This window comes from Thamnophis sirtalis, unplaced genomic scaffold (genome assembly GCF_051295495.1).
Source record: "Thamnophis sirtalis isolate CommonGarterSnake01/CBP01778 unplaced genomic scaffold, rThaSir2_p1.2 scaffold_3, whole genome shotgun sequence".
Taxonomy (NCBI): Eukaryota; Metazoa; Chordata; class Lepidosauria; order Squamata; family Natricidae; genus Thamnophis; species Thamnophis sirtalis.
In genome coordinates, this window is record NW_028261383.1 from 38,334,378 (window position 1) to 38,357,565 (window position 23,188).

At 42.3% G+C, this 23,188-nt stretch overlaps 2 protein-coding genes across 2 annotated transcripts in view; both read right to left on the reverse strand.

Annotated features, from left to right (window-relative positions):
• The window catches only part of LOC148047935 (uncharacterized), a 112,046-nt gene extending 92,440 nt beyond the window's left edge, over positions 1-19,606 (reverse strand). The window contains 2 exon segments of the mRNA XM_087708201.1: positions 17,703-19,075; positions 19,573-19,606. Of these exon segments, the coding sequence (XP_087564327.1) occupies positions 17,703-19,075; positions 19,573-19,606 (1,407 nt within the window).
• Positions 5,130-6,360, reverse strand: LOC148047940 (zinc finger protein 24-like). Its single transcript, XM_087711147.1, has 3 exons — positions 5,944-6,360; positions 5,331-5,445; positions 5,130-5,203 (listed from the first exon to the last, which is right to left on the reverse strand). The coding sequence occupies exons 1-3, from the start codon at positions 6,358-6,360 to the stop codon at positions 5,130-5,132; spliced, it is 606 nt and encodes a 201-aa protein (XP_087567273.1).
• Positions 19,607-23,188: the final 3,582 nt, after the last annotated feature.

Sequence of the window (23,188 nt, forward strand, 5' to 3'; positions counted from 1 at the left end):
GGAAAATATCACTCTGTCCGAAGTCATATTGCTTGCGTTCAGGTATTGTGCCAAATTCTAATATATACTGCATAATTGTATCCTAATAATGGCATGGTATAGAAATGATAATATCTCTATTGATGAGAATAAAAGCTTTAAAAAACATTAAGTCATATTACTGAATGATATGGAAGCATCTGGGCCAAAATAGTTTAAATCTGTCTGATGGAGTTTGGCATTACCTCAAACTAAGGAATTGCTTTGTCACTAAATATAAAAACACATTGGATAGGATACATCTACGGTAAGCAAAATGCCATAGACCTATTTCCTTCCTAGGAGCACTAGAAAAACATAACTTTCCCTTCTGCCTCTGAAGAGAAGAGATCAAGTTAGAAACGTTTTCATAAGAACTAGCTAATGGCATCTAACTACAAAAGGTCTTTCTGAACTCTGTGACTGGAGAGTGGGAAACCCTTACCAAGAGAGGCCACATTCTTATAATTCTCCAGCATGACTTCCCAATGCAGAGCTTTTTGGTCAGGATCCAGCTGAGGCCACTCCTCCTCGGAGAAATAAACAGCCACCTCCTCAAAGGGCAGAAGATCCTCCTGAAAGGGGAAAAAATACAGAATAAACCAAGGAAGAACTGCAAGATCTTTCCATTTGTTTAAAAATTTCCAAAACAAAGCTATGCACTAAGTGATATACTTAGTAAGGATCTGTGGTTTAAATGAGAAAATAGAAAGAATAAGGAGCATTTGACTAAAGAAAGATTTTAGGCAGGTTTTATCAACTTGAATGATTCTGTAGGACTTTCAGTGCAATTTAGCTTAAATAAGCCTTGTTTCCTTCTGGATCAATTGATCTAACAAACATCCACTCAGTCATCATCAAAATACTCTTCCTTCTCGATCAATATATCCACCCATAATTAAAAGGCCTTCAGGGTCTTGAGAGAAAACTCACCAATCAGTGATACCAACCCTTCAGAAGTGTGTCTGTAGGCGAAAGGATTTTTGTAGTGTTTTATGAAATGAGTTACAATACAATACAAAAGCAGAGTTGGAAGGGACATTGGAGATCTTCTAGTCTAACCCTAAGCCTAGCCAGGAAGCCCCTATAGCATTTCAAATGGCTAACCACATCTTTTTAACGACTGCATATTGTGACATTCACAACATATGGAGACAAGCTGTTCCACTGATTAATTGTTCTAACTGTCAGGAAATTTATCCTCAGTTCTAAGTTGCTTCTCTCCTTGATTAGTTTCCACCCATTGCTTCTTGTCCTGTCCTCAGGTGCTTTGGAGAATAGTTTGACTCCCTCTTTTTGTGGCAACCCCTGAGATATTGGAACACTGCTATCATATCTTCCCTAGTCCTTCTTTTCATTAAACTAGACATACCCAGTTCTTGCAACCGTTCTTCATATGTTTTAGTCTCCAGTCCCCTAATCATCTTTGTTGCTCTTCTCTGCACTTTCTAGAGTCTCCACATCTTTTCTACATCATGGCGACCAAAACTGAATGCAGTATTCCAAGTGTGGCCTTACAAAGGCATTATAAAGTGGTACTAACACTTCATGTGATCTTGATTCTATCCCTCTGTTTATGCAGCCTAGAACTGTGTTGGCTTTTTGGCAGCTGCTGCACACTGCTGGCTCATATTTAAATGGTTGTCCACTAGGACTCCAAGATTCCTCTCACAGTTACTACTATTGAGCAAGGTACCACCTATACTGTACCTGAGAAAGGAAACAGAATACTATCTAATTTTGGAAAAATGATACAAATTGCTAGATGACAGAAATAGTATATAAGAATCTAAAAAATATAGTTTGTATTGTAGAAGAAGTGGGAATTAGTGATAAGAAGGTAGGAAAAGTAGAATTTGCAGAAGTAGAAAAAGGTATTTATTCGTAGAAGAGCAATAAAGACTGTCTGATATAAATAACCAAACATAGACTGATAAACAAAACAGTAAGAAGTAATAGGATGGTAAGTGGGAAAATGTACAGAGATGGATTGAGAGGGGGAAAATATTTGTAAAAATTCAACAATATCTGCTGTAAGAAGGAAATGGAAGTTCCAATGTTACTTGTAAGTGTTGTCTATGTATTTGTCAATGTGTATAAGTGTTTATAATAAAAATAATTTTTAAAAAAGAGCTAGCATGACTTTTCATGCTGCTCATAATATAAGCCCTACGCCCCAAAATAAGTCCAAAGTCAGTGTGTCGTCAGTGGGGCAGTGGGCAGGGCCATCATCAGAGGTGGCAAGCACGTGCGCAGGGCCAGATGGTGTCTGGAAGCAAGTGCAGCCTGGGTGGGGGCAGGGGGTGGCATGCGATCCGTCCCACCGTCTGTCTTTGCTTGGGCACAGTGTGCAGTGGAGCTGGAGGACCAGGCTGGACACTGGGGGCCGAGAATGCAGGTGCTACACCCTGGCGGCCACCCCCGGCCCACCACTTGCCTCGCCTCACAGCAGTGGCACTGGCAGAGGCGCGGCGATGGTGGGAAAGGTAGGTGATCTGGCCTATCAAATACGCTGTGTGGACTCTTGGCCACTCTGTCCGTCTTTGCTTGCCAGCTGCTGCGGGCCAAATCACATGCCTTCCCCAACCACCCCCACACCTCTAGCTGCTGCTGGCTCCTCTGCGAGGCGAGTGAAGCCAAGTGGTAGGGCGGGGTGATGATGACACGCCACAACCCGTGCACTTTTGGCCCCCACCGTTCAACCTAGCCCTCCAGCTCTGCCACACACTGCGCAAGCAAATATAGGCGGTGCAATGGGGCTTTTCACCGCTCACCTTAGAAGGAAGGAATAGTAGGGAAAAGGGGGACAGTAGCTTGAGGGCTGCCTCTTCCCCATATGCTCCCTGAGCTTGTTCAGTGAAACCCGGTATGGAGGAAGTGTCTGTTTCTTTCAGATTTGTCCCAGCCCTCCCATCCTCTTTGAAACTTAGCCTCCCTCTTCGGAGGGTGATAGAGCGCAAGGGTAGGGTAAAGCACAGGAGAAACAGGGGAGAGAAGCCGCACATCGAAGGACGAGGGTCTCGCCCGCCTCTCCATGAGATCGCTCAGATAACATGGCATGCAAAAACCAAAGGGTAAAAGCCATTCTTTCCAATTAGCAGCAGCGCCTAAATCAAAACCAAGCACTGCAAGTCCGTGTGCCTTTCCCATTGGTTGCCCCCTTTTTTGGAAGTGTTTCACCACCGCTGGTGTTATTCACATCACATCATGGCGTGTTCTGGAAGGGAGAAGATGCAGCTCTTGCTGCCCACCTGGAGGTGGGTGAGGAGGGCCAGGCTCCCCTTCCCCTGTGGTTCTGCAAAGCCCATGAGGTTTTGCGTGGAGAAGCAGATTGCTTCCCGCAGGGTTGGCTTCAGCACCCGCTTAAGACAGCAAACAGAAGAGCTTGGCTCTTTTTCTCCAGGGCCTTTGAAATTCACATACACACAGAGACCCCTTTTCACTTTTCTGCCTTAAAATTCTGGGCTCTGGCAGCAGGGATACTTCATCCTTTCTGCAAGAGAGTCTCGCCAGCGTCCCCTTGATGGCCTTTCCCTCTCCCCACACAGTCCCCAGGGAGGGAGAGAGAGGGCGAGAGAGAGAATGGGTGTGGGAACAAACAGAAAGGACGCCTGGACTCACAGCACTTTGTTTTGATATGCACACCATGGGAGGCCTCACGCAGAGGTGGGTGAGCTCCTCATCCTTAGCTACTGGATGGAGGGCTAGGCTGGGCTGAAGCAGAGGAGAAAAGAATGGGGGAAGGTGCCCCCTGCAGCCGTCCCAGTTGCTGCGAGTGGCCAGCACATCGAAAACCAAAAGTGGACTTGCGTGCTGCCTCTTGCACGGCGGAAGAGGGGGAAACGCAGAGAAATACCACCTTCCCTTTGGGAAAGAAGGACTTGCCCGCTCAGGATTTATTTATTTATTTCCCTTCCAAAACATGCAGGAATAGCACTGGCAGCAGGCAGGGAACTACCCCCTTCATGTCCAGCAGTTTTTAAATTGCAGAATTTAAAATTCCTAAAAAGAATCTCCAACCGAAAGCAGAGGGCAAAATGGCAGAAGACACTGGTTCCACCACAAAACCGCGATGCCCTTATCCGCGCCGACATAAGTGCGGAGGCAAATCCGCGGCGTCCGAAGCGCTAAGAAAAAAACGACCCTACCGCCGCGACAACAGCGCGGTGACAGAAGGGCGTTCTACGTGCTTCGTTCTTTGCCTCCAAAGGTAGCCACCCTCCTCCAGCTGACAGCGGCAGCGGGCACGGGGCAAAGCGGGCTGCCCAGCAGCAGCAGCCCGCGGGAAGGGTCCAGCTCAGCCGCGGGGGGCAGCAGGAAGTGGAGGAGGACGCGGCAGCGGCGGCGGCTGAGGCTCTCCCAGGCCGGCGAAATGGGCTTGCCCGGCAGAGGCAGGCTGCCCTCTTCTTCCTCAACAACATCTCCTTGGACGGGTGGCCTCCGCCGCCGGCGCATCCCCCGGAGGAAGAGGCAGGGCGGGCGTCGGCGTCGGCTCTCCCGGGGCCGGCGAAGCGGGCTTGTCCGGTGGCGGCGGCCGCCCATTCAAGGAGATGTTGTTGAGGAAGAAGAGGGCGGGCTGCCTCTGCCGGGCAAGCCCGCTTCGCTGGCCCCGGGAGAGCCTCAGCCGCCGCCGCCGCTGCTGCGTCCTCCTCCGCCGCCAGCGTTGGCGGCCCTGCTCGGCCCCCCGCAGGCTTCCTGCTGTCCCCCGTGGCTGTGCTGGACCCTTCCTGCAGGCTGCTGCTGCTGGGCAGCCCGCTTTGCCCCGTGCCCGCTGCCGCTGTCAGCTGGAGGAGGGGGGATACCTTTGGAGGCAAAGAACGAAGTATGTAGAACGCCCTTCTGTTGCCGCGCTGTTGTCCCCACGGTGATGACGTCGCGACTTTAGCGACGCGATTTAATCTCCGCTATTTTGCGTAGCGCGGTTTTGTCGTGCCACGGAAGACACTATATGTAGTTCTCAGCTAATAACAGTTTTTAGTGACTGTTCAAAATTACACAGCAGTGAAAAAAGTGACATGGCCATTTTTCACACTTATGACTGTACTCCCTCTACATCCTCTGATTTCTTGATGGAAATGGGAAAAAACAAATCTAGTCAATGAATATTCTTCTCATACCTGAACTGGAGGTTCAATCCTAGTTTCTGTTCCCCCAAAACGAAGAGTCAACTTCCTTCTATTCTTCCCTGTGAGGGAGACAGAATTTCAAAAAGAATAATTCATAAGATGGGAGGAGTTATGCTATAGAGAAGACGACACAGAGAAGATGAGAAAGTTAGAATTTATCAAAGGAGTGGAAGGACCTTATATTACCTCCTGAGGTGTCCTGATTTGGATCTCCCTGAGGGATCCCCCTGAAAGGCAGGTCTTGAGGGAGATTTGACAAATGCCTCTTTCTCTCAGGATCTCTGATCTCCATTGCGAAGGACTTGAAATAGCAGAAAAGAATTAATGGACATCACAAATCATGAAGTGGTTTCTTTCCAAGTGAACACCACTGCAAATCACTCAGTGTCAATCAATTAGTCTGGGAGGTAAGAAAGAAATCGCTGTGCAAAATCTTTCTTCTAGAATGGATAAGAAAACTATACAAAGATTAGTGAAGCATCTCCACATAGTATGAATGACAGGAAAATCTGGTAAGAAGACATCAAAATCCAAAGGAAAAGATGTTTGTGTATAATATAATGCCTGAACAAGAGGAAGACATATGGTTGAAGAGTTTAAAATTTGTATTAAATTATAATTTAAAATAAATATTTCATAAAATTATGTATCCTCTTACTTAACCCTGATAAACTACCAAAGATATATAAAGGAATTTCAATTACGTGTTTGAAATCTAAATGTAAAAAAGGAACTTTTTACCAACTCTGCTGGACTTGTGACAAAGGAAAAAAATACCGGGGTAAGATTTATATTTCACCTGCAACTCAACCTGCTCCTTCTTCTCCTCCGCCTGGCTCAGGAGGAAGCCTTCCACCAGGGCCACCGCCTGGGAGCTGGTCTCTGCTCCACACTCCCGCACCCAGCTCTCCATCTGCAGGGGCAGAAGGGCCAGGAACTGCTCCAGAACCACCAGGTCCAGCATCTGCGCTTTTGTGTGCTTTTCTGGTTCCAACCATCGACTACAAAAGAAGTGGAGCCGACTACAAAGTCCTCGGGGACCCTCATCCTCCTGATATTGGACGCTCCTGAAGTTCCAGGCCTGAACTTGTGAAACGATGGTTCCTTCTTCCAGCACCTTCTGCCCAGTTCTTGCCCAGATCTCCCCACGGATTCCAGACTGAGCAATGGAAGGGCCTTTTCCACTTCCCTCACTTGCTAAAGGAAGACCAGCCATTCTCTCTCTGCCCTGTAACACAATTCAGAATTACTGCAAGGAAGATTGTGTATGTCCAAATGCTTTTTTCATTTCTTGAGAGAAATATCCACCTGCTTCAGTTCCAATACAGGAGGAAGGCATTGGGAATAAAATGGAGGCTGGAGGCTGATTGGAAAGAAAGCAGAACCACCAACCACATGTCATTCTGGGACAGCTGACAAAATGGAGTTTAGAGTGGGTGGATTTTATACCTTCTGGATTCCATAGAGGTCATGTAGGGCTCATGGGTGTCACTTTATAAGCAAAAGGGGAAATGCAAATCCTAGGTATTTGTCTGAAAACATACAATTTTGTCTAATGCCCACGAGCACAAGTTCTGGGATTCTCTTTCCATTCACATAGATTGTAATTTTCTCTTTAAGATCTGAGCAGGACTGGAGGATTACAGAAGGCACTTGTGTTACTGTCATATGACCATGCATGGTGGGCATTTCTAAGCTGGAGAACCTTTATAAAAAGTCTCCCATCTTTGTGATCTGGATTCTTACCATCCTGTACGTTTTCTTCCTTCCTTTGTGGAGTTCTGCAAAATCTCCAAATGGCTATACGTTATGAAACATTATGAAAAACAGGGGAAAGGAGAGGACCTTGTCAAGATTGAAACCACTGCTCTAAAAACACTAAACCACAACCGGTATTATGCCATTCATATATCAAGGCAAAGCCCAAGTTTGTCAACCTTTGGCTTAATTGTGTTGCTTATCTGAAGTTTCTGACCCAGTCTTTCTGAATGGATTACCAAATCTGCATTTCTAAAAGCTGCCCCCCTAAGTTTCCCCTTGGGGCAGGGAGACTGAAGCTGGCTTCTGCCTCCCTTAAGAGCATGTTTCTCCATTTCTCCCTTAGGGGAAATATAATATTCTGATTCTTTTTAATATTCCCCCAAATAGTTGGTTCTCCGGGGGAGGGGGGAGGCTTCCCACACATTCATAGCCATGTTCATCTAGCCATGGGAATACCTAAAGTCCTCTTACCCAAAGAAATAACATTGTCTCTAAAGAAGATGAACAAAAGACCTCCATTTTGTGATTCTCTCACAAAAAAGGGAATATATTCAAAAAATCTCCAATTAGGACACAAATACTACAAATGGCAAGAGACAAAACATTGAAATACAAAGATTGTGATTCTGAAACAGGTACCAAGGAGACTGAGAGAGATAAGAAGAGAATATCAATTTTTGACTAAAAATTCTACAGAAAAAAAAGAGTTAATTATAGATGGCTGATCCCAGAAGGTTTGATGTTTCTATGGCAAGGACAAAGACATAGAATAGATTCAACTGATAAAGCAGAACTATTCTATGCAGAATACTTTAGAGGGAAAGAGGGGGAGACAGGAAAAGAAGAATCATTAATTGAACTACAAGATAATGGCCAGGCTGCGACTGGAAAAGAAGAAGGTGCTGTGGATACTAAAGAACAATGAGAACCAAGATCTACTAGAGCAGTAAACCCTACGTATAAAACATAAACATGGAGGAGAAAAAATTAATTTCAATAAATATAAATGGATTTAACTCAGCTATTAAAAGGAAAACATTTCATAAATTAGAGAAATTAAAAGTGGATGTAATTTGGCTTCAAGAAGTTCACATTAAAAAACAACAGGAACAATTATTGATACAACCTAAACTAGGGAAAATATTTACTACATTGCCACGATGCAAGAAAAGAAAAGTGGTTCTGTATATTAAGGCTACAATTTCAGCAGAGCAAATCTACACAGATGACGATGGAAGAATCTTAATGGTGGAAATTATGGACAATAACAAGAAAATACTTTTAACAGCAATTTATGCTCCTAACGTTAGCCAAGAGGAATTTTATAACAAATTACATATGAGAATTATTGAATTGGACAATGTTCATATTTGTATGATGGGAGACTTTAATGGAAATGTAGATCAGAATATGGACTATAAAACACACAAAACCCCACAAAACTAAATAGAAAGACTCTTCCTAAATCCTTTTTTAAAATGACTGATGAAATAGACTTAAAACCCCACTTTTTCAGCTCTACCCTATGGATGAGTCAACTTCTTCCTACCCTTCCTTCATTTCTGAGGATGTGGATTTATTCCCGAGGACAGCATGCTTGGTCTCTGCTTTCCCCCCATGCCTGTTACAATCACGCAAAAGGGTGGTTAGACGGGAGGGAACCATAGGATCTGGGGAAGTTTCTCAAACTCAAAAAACTGAACCTGGATGAAAAGTAGGCATGTCCCTCTTCCTCTTTTTTTAGAGTGAGAACCCTCCGTCTCCCTTTCTGTGAAAAGAACACGCGCACACACACAAACACACACTTACCTTTCCCACCTGTGGAAATTTAAGAGTTTCTCTCCGCCTTTCTAAACTCCTGCGCAGCACGTGTGTTTAAAGAGAGAGAGAGAGAGAGAGAGAGAGAGAGAGAGAGAGAGAGAGAGTCTCGTATCCTAGAAAGAAAAAAACAGAATGACGTCACTGCCTTCCCAACTTGTAACCGGGGCTCAAAACTGAGCCCCCCCTGGTGGATTTTCTGTGCGCGCAAAGTGGAAAGAGCGGAGAAATGGTGCATTTCCCCATGGGGGGGGCTGGTGGGGCTCCTTGATTGGGAAGATTTTGGCAATGTTATACTTCAGTAGATAGCTTTGTATTTAAAGTACTGCTATTAGGAGAAAAAGAAAAATCTCATTTAAATCTGTTGCTGAGGAAGAAAGGAATAAATCAACCAAAACAAGAAGGAAAAAATGAAAGGTGGCTGTACAATGTACCCCGGCTTCACTTTCCGAAAGAAAGGGAGAATACAAATCTAATAAATTTCCTTCTCTTGCAGTGAGTTGGAATTTTGGCCACTTTTTCAGCTCTACCATATGGATGAGTCAACTTCTTCCTACCCTTCCTTGTTAGGGAGACTTAGCAACAAAAACGTTGGGCTCAATCCAAGACTACCTATAATATGTACATCATCCAATTTCCTGAGGGACGGGGAGATACTAATCGAGTTAGTGAAAGTCCTTTTCAATGCTTTTTCAAGTATAGCAATGTTCATCTATCCAGGTGTTGCAGAAAATGACAGACTTAGACTTCTCAGGATACAGGAAAAGTTTATTTGGCAAGCCCTTAAGCCTGTGATGGTGAACCTATGGCACATGTGACCAAAGTGGCACACAGAGTCATGTCACCTGGCACGTGTGGCATTGCCCTTTCCTCTTCCGGGTTTCTGCCCTGCATGCGCAGGCAACAATCAGCTGGCCTTTGTGCGTGCAGCAGTGCCAGAAACCGGAAGAGCTGGTCTTCTGTTTTCCGGCATGAGCATGTGTGCTGTCCAGCTGATTGATGCGTGCACATGCCTGCCAGAAACCCGGAAGAGGAAGAAGTGATGCCGCACATGCCAGGCGACATGGCATGCGCACATCAGAAAACGGAAGTTCATTTTCCCCTGGTAGCTCCTCTTTCTCGTTGCACTTAGTGCCAAAAATGTTTGCCATCACTACCTTAAGCCTTCAACAACCATTCAGCCAAACTCATCCCCCTAGAAATAGTTTTCTGAGATGGTAAATGGATGCCTTCCACCTAGGATATTCAGTGTATTTGGCATTTAACAAAGGATGAAAATTCAGTCCACATCAAATGAAATGCCAGTCAACTGACCCTAGTTTAGGATGCTCCATTTCTCTTTCTTCCTACACTCAGCCATGCAAGATGCTTGAACACAAACAAGTCAACCAAATCGAGGGGCTCAGTTCACATGAAACACAAAGGCTTAAAAGCACACAGCTGAACATGATGATCTGGTTCACTACCCCCCTATGGCAAATTGAACTGCTGAAGCACCAAACCTAGTTTAGTGTCATCCAGCACATAATGGGAATGCAGGCATAATCTTTTGCATCTCTTCCTTCCTAACCTTTTCTGATTTCCTGCTCGAGATTTCCCATGCAAGCTCACCCACTTCCGCTATGCAGGAGCTGAAGAAATGGGGCAGAAAAGACTATCCAGTTCACCCCTTTTCTTTTCTGGGACCTGAATTTATTCCTGGTCTGGACTTCTGCTTCCCCCTCTGCCTGTTAGAATCATCAAAAGGGGTGGTAGGGAAACATGGGATCTGGGGGTCTCCCACTCCCAAGACTCAAAATATCCTGTCATGAGTGGATTTCTGCAGGCAGTATTTGCTTTGCTTATGAATGGAGCCATCCAGATAGTTGGGTTCCTGTTTCAATAAGCTCCTTATCTCCTTCAGTGTCTGCATCCCTTTGAACTTGGCTTCTTGTTATAATGTTTTCTTTAGGCATCTGGCTGAAATGTGGAATGGGCTTCAGACGGTTTTTAGTAGCATCTTTGGGGTTTTTTTGGCTTTTCTGAAGCTTTTCCTTATGGATAATATTTGAAAGGCTTTTCCTTATACTTAATATTTTATTTGGGATAATGGGGGGGGTTGATTTCTGCTTACATATGGGAAGAACTCCCCCCCCACACACACACACATGCACACACCAGCCCTTTCCACATCTGGCTCTCTTTCCTTTAAGACATTCTTGTGGCCTTTTTAATTGCCTGCGAAGCTCAAAGACCTTAAAGAGTTAAAGAGAGGGAGATTAATTAGAGGGACTCCAGCGTCCTGGGGAGGCAGGTCTTATGATCTCACTACTTTCCAAATATGCAACAGTGGCCCAATGATGAAGTACCCTTCTCTTCGCAGAATCAACTGGTGGAATTTCTGTGGGCCAGAGGTGCTGCTACAAAAAGTAGGGAATGGTGCATTTCCCATGGAAAACCAGGAGAGGGCATTCATGCTCCCTTTCATCAGGAACCCTTCACAATCCATCTGCTTTTGGCAGTGTTACACTGCAGTAAAGAGTATTGAAATTAAAAGTACTAGTTTTAAAAAATAACATTTGCTAATAGGAATCTCTCTTAAGTTTTTGTTGCTCAGAAATAACCCTTTTCCTGACAGTTAGAAAAATGGATCAGTGGAACAACTTCCCTTTAGAAGTTCCAACACTTTCAAAGAAGAGATTGGAAAACCATTTGTCTGAAACGGAATAGGGTTTCCTGTCCGAGCAGAGGCTTGGACTAGCAAATCTCCAAGGTCCCTTCCAACTCTGTTATTCTGTAAAAGAATGACTCAAAACAAACAAGAAGGAAAAATGAAAGGTGAAAGTGTTGCAGAAAATAACGGGACTTGGACATTTCAGGATCAAGGAGAAGTAGTTTTATTTGGCAGCCAAAGGTTCAGAATAATTTAGCCAATATAGTAAGGTGACCAGATTTTAACATTGGTAAAGAGGGACACCATTGACGGGGGGCGGGGGTGGTGGTTTCTTGATTAAATTTTTTTTAAAAATCAGGACTATTTTAAAACACCACAGGACGCGGGAGAAATTGTTCAAAAGCGGGACGTCTGGTCACCTTAATTTAGATGCCCCTCAAAGGTAAAACTCAGGGGGCTGAATTCTACAGGGCGAGGAGTAAAGGGGGGGGATTTGAGGGGCAGCCCAAAGCTATTTTTGGCAACTCTTTATGGACTTTCCGGTGACATTAACACTGAAAAGATTATGTTTTATGGATTTGTTTGTAGATAAGAGCTTGAATATGGGATGTATATTTGTATCCTTAGAGGGGTGTGAAGAATCACTAAATTTGTTTATAATTCTTGCAATGAAAGTTAGAAATTACATCTTTATTTCTTTTCTCTTTCATTATTACATTCCTTTTATTTGTAGTGCATTTTTTACTTTTTATTCTTTTGTTTCTTTACATTTAAATTGTATTATAATCAAAATTCTTAATAAAAATTATATATACGCACACACACACACACACACACACATATATGTGTGTGTGTGTGTGTGTGTGCGTATATTTAAATATATATATATGTTTTTTATTTGTGCTGATAAATAAATAAAGGGAGACTAGTATAGATCTATTTCAAGCTATTTAGCTCCCATCAGCTAGCCATACCCTTACTGGGATTTGAACCTGGGCTATATGGCATACTAGGCACACCAGGCAGAGATCTTAGCCATTAGGCCACAGGCTCTTATCCGTTATCAGCCGAAGCCAGGGTGAAAGGTATCTATTAGATTTTTACAACCCCTGGTAAGCCCCAATTATGGGAGGAAGCTAACTGCTTCCATCATCTGTCAATCGGCTCGTCACAAGAGTCCATCACGACAGAGACCCAATATTTTTACTGTTGCCTTTGTTATATTTGTGTTTTTTTATTTGTGCTGATAAATAAATAAAGGGAGACTAGTATAGATCTATTTCAAGTTATTTAGCTCTCATCAGCTAGCCATACCCTTACTGGGATTTGAACCTGGGCTATATGGCATACTAGGCACACCAGGCAGAGATCTTAGCCATTAGGCCACAGGCTCTTATCCGTTATCAGCCGAAGCCAGGGTGAAAGGTATCTATTAGATTTTTACAACCCCTGGTAAGCCCCCAATTATGGGAGGAAGCTAACTGCTATATATACATACATACATACATACATACATACATACATACATACATACATACATACATACATACATACACAAGTAATTCTTGACTTACAACCATTCATTTGGTGATATTTCAAAGGAATACTTTGAAAACAGGACTGAAAAAAATGACATATGATTGTTTTTCCTATGGCCACTGCAACATCCCCATAATCACATGATCAGAATTCAGGTGCTTTGCGAGTGGCATGTTTTTGAGACAGTTGCACTATATTAGGCTCATGTGATTACCATTTCTAACCCTTTCCAGCCAGTTTCCGACAAGCAAAGTCAATGGGGAAACCAGACTTGCTTAATGACCTCATGATTCACTTAAGAACTACACGAGGCTGGATCCAGGCGGTTGTCACCGCCTCTCTTCGGGAGGGACACCTCCCCACCGCGCTTAAGGCGGCGGTGGTGAGGCCCCTCCTGAAGAAACCGTCCTTGGACCCAGCAGTTCTTAACAACTATCGTCCAGTCTCCAACCTCCCCTCTCTGGGGAAGGTTGTTGAGAAGGTGGTGGCCTTACAGCTTCAGCGTACCTTGGAGGAAGCTAACTATCTTGACCCCTTCCAGTCTGGCTTCAGGCCCGGTTACAGCACTGAAACCGCTTTGGTCGCATTGACCGATGATCTCTGGAGAGCCAGAGATGGAGGCTATGCGTCCATCCTGGTTCTCCTTGACCTCTCAGCGGCTTTCGATACCATCGACCATGGTATCCTTCTGCGACGACTGCGGGAGGTGGGGGTGGGCGGCACTGTTTTACAGTGGTTCTCCTCCTACCTCTCAGACAGGTCGCAGTCGGTGTTGGTGGGGAGGGAGAGATCGTCCCCGAGGCCCCTAACCTGTGGGGTGCCGCAGGGCTCGGTTCTGTCCCCCCTGCTATTTAACATATACATGAAACCGCTGGGCGAGATCATTCGGAGGCACGGGATTAAGTACCATCAATATGCGGACGATACGCAGTTGTATCTGTCCGCCCCGTGCCAACTCAATGAAGCGGTGGACGTGATGAACCGGGGCCTTGAGGCTGTTAAAGACTGGATGAGAGCTAACAAACTGGTACTCAACCCGGAAAAGACCGAGTGGCTGTTGTGTTTTCCTCCCAAAAATTTGGCTAACGTTCCATCAATCAGGCTGGGGGGGCAAAATTTATTCCCCTCAGACAGGGTCCGCAACTTGGGAGTCCTCCTGGACCCACAGCTGAGTTTTGACCACCACTTGTCAGCTGTGACCAGGGGGGCATTTGCCCAGGTTCGCCTGGTGCGCCAGTTGCGGCCCTACCTGAACCGGGAGGCTCTCACAACAGTCACTCGAGCCCTTGTGATCTCTAGGCTGGAATACTGCAATGTGCTCTACATGGGGCTGCCCTTGAAGAGCATCCGGCAACTTCAGCTAGTCCAGAACGCGGCCGCGCGAGTGATCATGGGCGCACCACGGTTCGCCCATATAACACCAATCCTCCGTGAGCTGCGCTGGCTACCTGTTGATCGTCGGGTGCACTTCAAGGTCTTACTTACTACCTATAAAGCGCTCCATGGTAGTGGATCTGACTATTTGAGAGACCGCCTCCTGCCAATTACCTCCCTGCGTCCCATCAGATCGCACAGAGTAGGCCTCCTCCGAATCCCATCCGCCAGTCAGTGCCGACTGGCGACTACGCGGAGGAGAGCCTTCTCAGTTGCAGCTCCGACATTATGGAACAACCTCCCCGTGGAGATCCGTACCCTCACCACAGTCCAGGCCTTCCGCACAGCCCTCAAGATCTGGCTATCCCGTCAGGCCTGGGGATAGGATTACTCTCACCCCGCCCGAATGTTGAGTGAATGTTGTGTTTTTATGGTTAATTTTCTTTTAATCACGATTCTTTTTTTTTTTTTAAGTCTTGTTTTGCACTCCCTTCCCTTTATTGTTGTAAGCCGCCCTGAGTCCCCTCAGGGAAAAGGGCGGCATATAAATCCCTAATAAAATCCTAAAAATCCTAAATTATTTTTTTAACAATGATGGCTAAAAGATTGTAAATTGGGGCAAAATTCACTTAGCCAAAGAAATATTGGGCTCAATTGTGGTGTTAAGTTGAGAATCTTATGTTTGTCAGTGTGTGCCTGTTTTGCAGGAACGATGGGAAATTATTCCTTGAGGATATGCTTTGCAGTCACCAATTTGTAAAAATGGATTAAACTTTGAGTATTGCCTCTTACTTTGCAAAGGAAAAAATGAATTTAATACTGAAAAATATACTCTATGCATGTTGAAATAGTCTACTTATAAACCATGATTGTCTGAACTCAGCTAATTGCAGTTTATTGAAGAAACCATAATTAAGCAAACTAATGGAATACTGTGTGAACACAGCTATTATTTTTCACAAAGGAGTACTATGAAGATAAAATGAAAAAATAAAATGATAAAAAAATCGGGACTTTTTAAAAACGCCGCGGAGCGCGGGACAAATTGTGAAATATCGTGACTGTCCCACTAAAAGCGGGATGTCTGGTCACCTTACAATATAGCCATTTGAAAATCTAAACAGTGTTCTGAAGGAAACATACATTCTTATACTTTGTCAAAAGCAGCACAACACGGAAATAGTTAACCCATTTCTGATTGGTTACCTTGAGGAAAGAAGCCTTATAAGCAGACACCGTCTTGTTTCCCCTTTTGTCTGGGCCGCAGGTCATAATGGCTACGTGGCTTTGTAAGAACTTTAGCTGAATTCTGTAGTTGTAGGGGGTCATCTTCTACACCCAGTTGTCTTATATGCAGGAAAATATGGTAATTGCAATGTGATTCTTATCAGAGCTCAGGCTGCATAAAGGTGAAGAGGAAATCCATCAGAAGCGACTCCTCTGTGTTCAGGGAGGGAGGTGAAACAAACCTGGGAGACATAAAACTACACAGCAGGACAAAAGAAAACTGAGGAAGAAGAACAAGGGGCAGAAAAGTTTTTAAACCTTGGTTGAAACCTGAATAAACTTCTCAATATAAGTGCAACTTTCAACTATTAAATTTCTTTGGTTATTATATAATTAAATTTCAGTCCTCCCATGGACTATCTGGTAATCTCCTTATTTCTCTTATCCACTTTCTATCTTGTCTTCCCTTGCATCTCCTTCATCCATCCATGCTACGCATAATTCTTTTCTCCTTATTGTAGGTGATCGTTATGGCTTGTGACAGGTCCTATCCCTTCTGGATTACCTCTATGACCCACAAATGCCTTTGAGAGGCAAGAAAGAACCTGGAGCAGCCTGAGCAATGATACCCGGATTCATCAATCCACAGATCGCGAATAAACAGAGAAAAACCTTCCAAACACAAGACCTGAAGATTTCCCAATGGTTTGAAGAGATTCCTCTGGATATGGAGGTGAGGAAAAAAGAGAGATTTAGCTACAATTGCAAGAAAGAATGTAGATCAAAAGAAAAAAAGGTTAAAAAAAAAGAATTGAATTAACCTCTCTGCTCTTTTCAGTCTCTTTACTGTCCAACTTGACCCAAAACTATTACTGACAACTGAGCTTCAAACCAACATGAGCCTCTCAAATCCTGAAATATGCTCCCTCCAAATCCTTCCCAAAATCTTGTGTTAATACATTTTTAAAGCAACTAAAGAGTTTAATACACAAGAATAATACATAATTAGAACAAAATCACACAATTGATATTTAATTGATTTTATTTAAATCAAATTTGGACTTCTTAGCCCTCACCATACTACAGAAGAGCAAAACATGGCCATAATGTTTGAAAATAAAATTACACAAGCACTTGGGGCACTTCTGGCTCCTTTTGTGAGAGAGGAATTGTTCATCCTTTCAGCTTTTCCCACACGCTCCACATTGATCTGCATGTGAGAATTCCCTCATATCATGAGGCCTTTGACTGAATAATGTTCAATGTTTCTGCACAGATACCGGCTGACTCAGGTCTCAGTTCTACACTAGGGATGCAAATTTAACTACTGTGGAGGATCCCAATTCTCCCAAATAATGCAATTTGATTATTTTTTTGATATTTCCCTTTTTGGCTAAGGGAAGAAGCATCTGTTAAATGTCTTCGCATCCCTCTGAGAGCTATGAATAACGGGGGGAATAATGACAGTTGGAGAATAGGAAGCTCATTTCTAAAAAATAAAATAAAATGAATGTATATACCATGGATTTCAAACTCCATGTGTCAAGTGGCCATCATGTGACATATTGCAACAGTTTCCCTATTCCCGGAGCTGGAGTGAGTGTGTCCTCCATGTAGCACAACCAGCCTGTGATCCATCAGATTGACATTCCTATATGCTGTATATATAGATACATTCAAAAATGTATAAATTATAATTATAATGACTCATGCCCATTGTTTCTTTTTCCATTACTAAAAACCCTTTTCAGAGTTCAGTCTGTAAATTTGAAATCCATTCATAAAACCCATTAAATCAATAATTAGCATAGATTATCATCCAAATGTTTCTTTGTTTTGGGGATTCTCCAATCTATGAATCATGTTATGGGAAATAAGACTATGGGGTGTGCTGAAGCCCTTTCCACACTCCGTGCATTTACCAAATTTTTCAGAGTATAAGAAGCAACTTTCCCCCCCCCCCAAAAAAAGAGGGTGAAAATCTGGTGCGTCTTATACGCTGAAAAATAAGGTATATGGCTTCTCCCCTGTGTGGATCCTTTGATGGGATATAAGATCACTGCTTGTTCTGAAGTCTTTTCCACACATCATGCATTTATATGGCTTCGCCCGTGTGGATCCTTTGATGGGTAATAAGGTGAATGTTTTGGCTAAAGTCCTTTCCACACTCCGTGCATTTATATGGCTTCTCCCGTGTGGATCCTTTGATGGCGTGTAAGATCACTGCTTGTTCTGAAGGTCTTTCCACACTCCATGCATTTATATGGCTTTTCCCCTGTGTGGATCCTTTGATGAGCAATAAGGTGACCGTTTTGAATAAAGCCCTTTCCACACTCCATGCATTTATATGGCTTCTCCCCTGTGTGCATCCTTTGATGGGATGTAAGTTTACTGTTTGTTCTGAAGTCCTTTCCACACTCCATGCATTTATATGGCTTCTCCCCTGTGTGGATCCTTTGATGGGTAATAAGGTTAATGTTTCGGCTAAAGTCCTTTCCACACTTCGTGCATTTATATGGCTTCTCCCCTGTATGGATCCTTTGATGGGATGTAAGACTACTGCTTATTCTGAAGCTCTTTCCACACTCCATGCATTTATAAGGCTTCTCCCCTGTGTGGATCCTTTGATGGATAATAAGGTTACCGTTTTTGCTAAAGTCCTTTCCACACTCCATGCATTTAAATGGCTTCTCCCCTGTGTGGATACTTTGATGGCGTGTAAGATCACTGCTTGTTCTGAAGTCCTTTCCACACTCCATGCATTTATATGGCTTCTCCCCTGTGTGCATCCTTTGATGGGATGTAAGTTTAAAGCTTGTTCTGAAGCTCTTTCCACACTCCATGCATTTATATGGCTTCTCCCCTGTGTGCATCCTTTGATGGGATGTACGTTTACCGCTTGTTCTGAAGCTCTTTCCACACTCCATGCATTTATAAGGGTTCTCGCCTGTGTGGATCCTTTGATGGGATGTAAGATCACTGCTTATTCTGAAGGTCTTTCCACACTCCATGCATTTATATGGCTTTTCCCCTGTGTGGATCCTTTGATGGGTAATAAGGTGACCGTTTTGAATAAAGCCCTTTCCACACTCCATGCATTTATATGGCTTCTCTTTTCTGGAGGTCCTTTTATTAACAGTTTTGCTTCCATTTTCATAGCATTTATTTGTCTTCTCTCCAATGTGAAAACTTTTCTGTGATTCAAGAGACCCATTTTCTTGAGAAAGTGTGAACATCCCACTGTATTTTTTTTCTCTGTCTTTGTCCATATTGGCTGCTCCTTTGGCTTGTGATGGAGAGGGTCCATCTACATCTAATGTCTCTTTCAAGATTCTTTCACCTTTCTCAATATATTTCTTCTTTAGTTTTTCTTGTTGATCAGAAAAATCCTGCATCTTAGTAACAGTCGAAGGACATGAGCTTTCCTTATTCCAGTTATTCAACAGGTTTCTCTCCTGCCTTTGGAAATCTGTTTGAATTGCGGGTTTCTCCATTGCATCTCCTTTTCTGAACACTTTGATTGGTTCTGCAGAGTCTTTATTATAATTCTCATTATCACCTTCAAAGGGAAAGAGAAATGAAAGTAGGAGAAAGGTTAGGGAAAAAGATCACTCTGTCAGAAGTCATATTGATTGCCTTCAGGTATTGTGCCAAATTCTAATATATACTGCATATTTGTATCCTAATATTGGCATGGTATAGAAATGATAATATCTCTTTGGATGAGTCATAACATCTTGGAAAAGACATTAAAGTAAACAACCCTGAATGGCAACTCTTGATAGGAAGCATTTGGGCAAAAATAGTTGAAATCTGTGGGATGAAATTTGGCATTACCTCAAACCAAGGAATTATTTTGTCATAAAAAAATAAAATAGATATATCTAAGCAAAATGCCATAAACCTATTTCCTTCCTTGGAGCACTAGAAAAACAAAACTTTCCCTTCTCTCTCTGAAGATATCAATTTATAAATGTTTTCATAAGAACTAGCTAATGGCATCTAACTACAAAATGTCTTCCTGAACTCTCTGACTGGAGAGTAGGAAACCCTTACCAAGAGAGGCCACATTCTTATAATTCTCCAGCATGACTTCCCAATGCAGAGCTTTTTGGTCAGGATCCAGCTGAGACCATTCCTCCTCGGAGAAATAAACAGCCACTTCCTCAAAGGGCAGAAGAACCTCCTGAAAGGGAGAAAAAAATACAGAACAGACCAAGGAAGAACTGCAGGATCTTTCCTATTATTAAGAATTTCTAAAGCAAACATAGACATTAAGATAAATTGCTATGTTGAGGAGGTGCCAACTTCGTGACGATACAGACGTGCAGTCTCGATGCTCCAAGACCGCAGACAATACTTTTGCCGCTGGGTGGTCCAATCGGACCTAAACCTTCCTGAAGAGACGGTAAACAGGAAGAATACATCTTGCTGACTTCAGGGACATCACAAAGTCCCTGATCGATGCAAGAGTTCTTCAAGCTAGCAACAAAAAATTCAGCCAAGGCAGACGAAGTCAGGGCGTCTCCAAAACAGAAGGATAGGGAAAGAAAAAGTGTTTCCAGCTGGTGATGAATTTTTACCATTTTAAGAAGAGAATGCCTATAAAAAACTTAAAATTAATTTAAATTGGAGAAGAAATAAGCGACGGAATTAAATTTGGAATGGTTTTGGACAGTGGGTTATCTTACTTTTTAAATGCTATCTTCATGGATGGAATTTATGCAAGCCTTTTAAAACGAATGGACTAAGTTTTCTTCTATTTTTTTTTCTTTTATTATTCTTTGTAACCTATGGACTAAAATTCTCCTTTTTCATTACTGTGGGTGTTCTTCTAACTCATTCAAGAATCGGACCTTTTTTTAACTTGAAATAAAAAAAGATACAAAAAGAAATAAAGAACATTGCAACAATAACACTGCTACTCGGAGGCTGGAAGGTTTGTGTATTGGAAATGAAACACTCTTGTTTGTCTCACTGATTATCCTGGCTTGGCACTCCAAGTTCTTGCTGCTTGTTTATAGAGAGTAATAAGAAAAAAAGCATACAGATGTCCCTTTGAAGTATATCTTTAACCAGAGAAAAGTGAAAATAAAATGTTATTGTGAATCTATGCTTAATCTTATTAACCTTCCAAGCTAGAGCAGCAGTGTTTGTTACCTGGAGATAATAGCACCATTTCAATAGCAGAAAGAAACTTTAAGTCTGCAAAAGATATTCTCAGAAATACAGAAATTATCAAATACATATGAGAGGATAGAGAAGCTGGAAGACTTAGAGCATCTAACAGCAAAATATAATGAAGAAGTTGAGGATGTTTATCAAGTGGAAAAAGTGGTGGTTAAAACCCCTAAAAACAGAAGAGGAAAATGAATATAAAGAAATTAAATTTGCTGGTATTTATGTTATTGGTTTGTCTCTGAAAATGGAAAGAGTGGAATACTGAAAGAGGAACTAAACGGAGGGGAAATATACCCTAGATGGCAAGATACAGAAGAAGAAAAAACAAAAGAATTTATGGATTTAAAGAGAGAAATTTTATTAGCAATAGCATTGATAACACTACTGACAATCAAAGATAAGCTGATTAAGGAAACAGAAGAAGGGCATCGAAATTACATGAGAGATTTTATAAGCAAGGAGTTGCTAAGAGACGTCCATACAAAGTTGATTAAGGAGATGATTAGAGGACTGACACCACAAATGGCAGAAGATATGAGACTGTTTTGCTACTGGAAAGATACAGGTTTATAGATGGAAGAGCACAATTTAAAACTAGTTACACTTAGTGAAATTTAGTGACAATAGATATAGTTAAATAAATAATTGATAAAGTTACTAATGTATACAATGTGTAGTGTTATGATAAGTAATAATTGGATATGAACATTGAATGGTACCCATGAAAGGAAGATTAGAAATCCTTTTGGATTATATATAAAGGTTAATAAAAAAGAACTAAGTTAGATATAGTTAAAGTCTTGATTATTAGGGGGGAAATGTTATGATACAGGATATAGTTAAATAAAGGAGGGATAATGGTAACAACCTATATATAGGTATGGATACAACATAAGGAAACTGTATGTAAACTGTAAACCGTGATTTGGAAAGGAGGATCAGAAAATGTTGTTATTAAATATTATGGATGTTTAGCTAGAATAGGACATAAGGATTCTATCAGCCACTGTTTTGCTGCTTGCTTTTCGGCTGCCATTGAAACGGGGAGGGAGGGCATGGTATTTGGGGAGGGAATCATTCTGTGCTGTTTATTGAGGGTTGTTCTCACCATCTCTTTGCGCATGTGGAAGGAGGAGAGTTTCCCGCCGAGGCCAACTGTCCAGCATTCCAACCTGATGATGATTTTTGAAGATGTCTCCCACCTGACAGTTGCGTGAATTATGATTGGACTATGGACTGGGGTACCAAGGGGAGGGGAATGAATCATGTATTGATATCTATTGCTTTCACGCTCTTTTCTCAGATTCAGCTTTGCTTTGCTTCTCATCGTTTATGATAAGTAAAAGTACACTTAATTCTGAAACATGGAGTTAAGTGGTTTCTTTCTTGGTTATTAAATGAAGGAGCAGTGACAGATTCAGTGTTAATGGAGGATTTTAGAAATAGTAAATGAAATGCCAGTATGTAGTTATGTGGTAAATCTTGGTATATTTTATGATGAAGGATGTTTAAACAATTATAGTCAAATGAAAATGGAGGAATGATGTTGGTAAGATGTATTAATATCTGAGTTAAAATACTTGCGTTAATATGAATTATGTTTGTTGACTGAGGAAGAGATGCACGAAAGTCTTTTTGAAACCAACTGATACACTTTCTACAGTATGTAAAGAAGGATGTGTTGTGTTTGTTTTGAAAATAAAAAATAAAAAAAATAAAAAAGGATAAATGGCTATGTTTAGTAAGGATCTGTGGTTTAGATGACAAAATTGACAGAACAAAAAGCATTTGACTAAAGAAAGATTTTAGGCACTTTTTGTAGGACTTTCAGTGCCATTCAGGTTAAATAAGCCCTATTCTTTTGGATCAACTGATCTACTAAACAGCTATCAAACCCTCATCAAAATACTCTTCATTGTGGAAGGAGGAGCCACGTCACAATGTTACAACATGCAGTCTCGACACTCTGAGACCACCGTTGACACTTTCGCCACTGGGGGAGTCCATTGAGACCTAAACCGTCCTATAGAGACGGTGATCAGGAAGACAAAGCCTTGCTGGTCTCAGGGATATCGCAAAATCCCTGTTAAACCCAAGGGAAGTGCTTCAATCCCGCGGTAAACAAGCAGCCCCTAGGCTGATGAAGTCAGAACGCTCTGGGAGGAAGGAAGTGAAAAGAAAAAGTGAGTCCATAGGTGAGGTATTTTTTCTATTTTGCTAAAGGCTGCCCAAAGAAATGTTTCCTTAAAGCCAAATTGATCCTTAAACAAAAGAATTGAGCTGCAAAAATAATCCTAGCGGGATCGCTGTGGAAAGGTTTTTTCTTTCCCTTTTGTCATTGTAACTATTTTTTGTGGATTGAAATGTTCATCACATGCTCCATTTCTCCTCTTAAAGTGAACGGATTGATTTTTTTTCCTTCTGCTTCTTGTTGCTTATTTTTTGACTTCTGGATTAAAACCTTCCTTTTTATTTTAACAGTTCTTCCTAC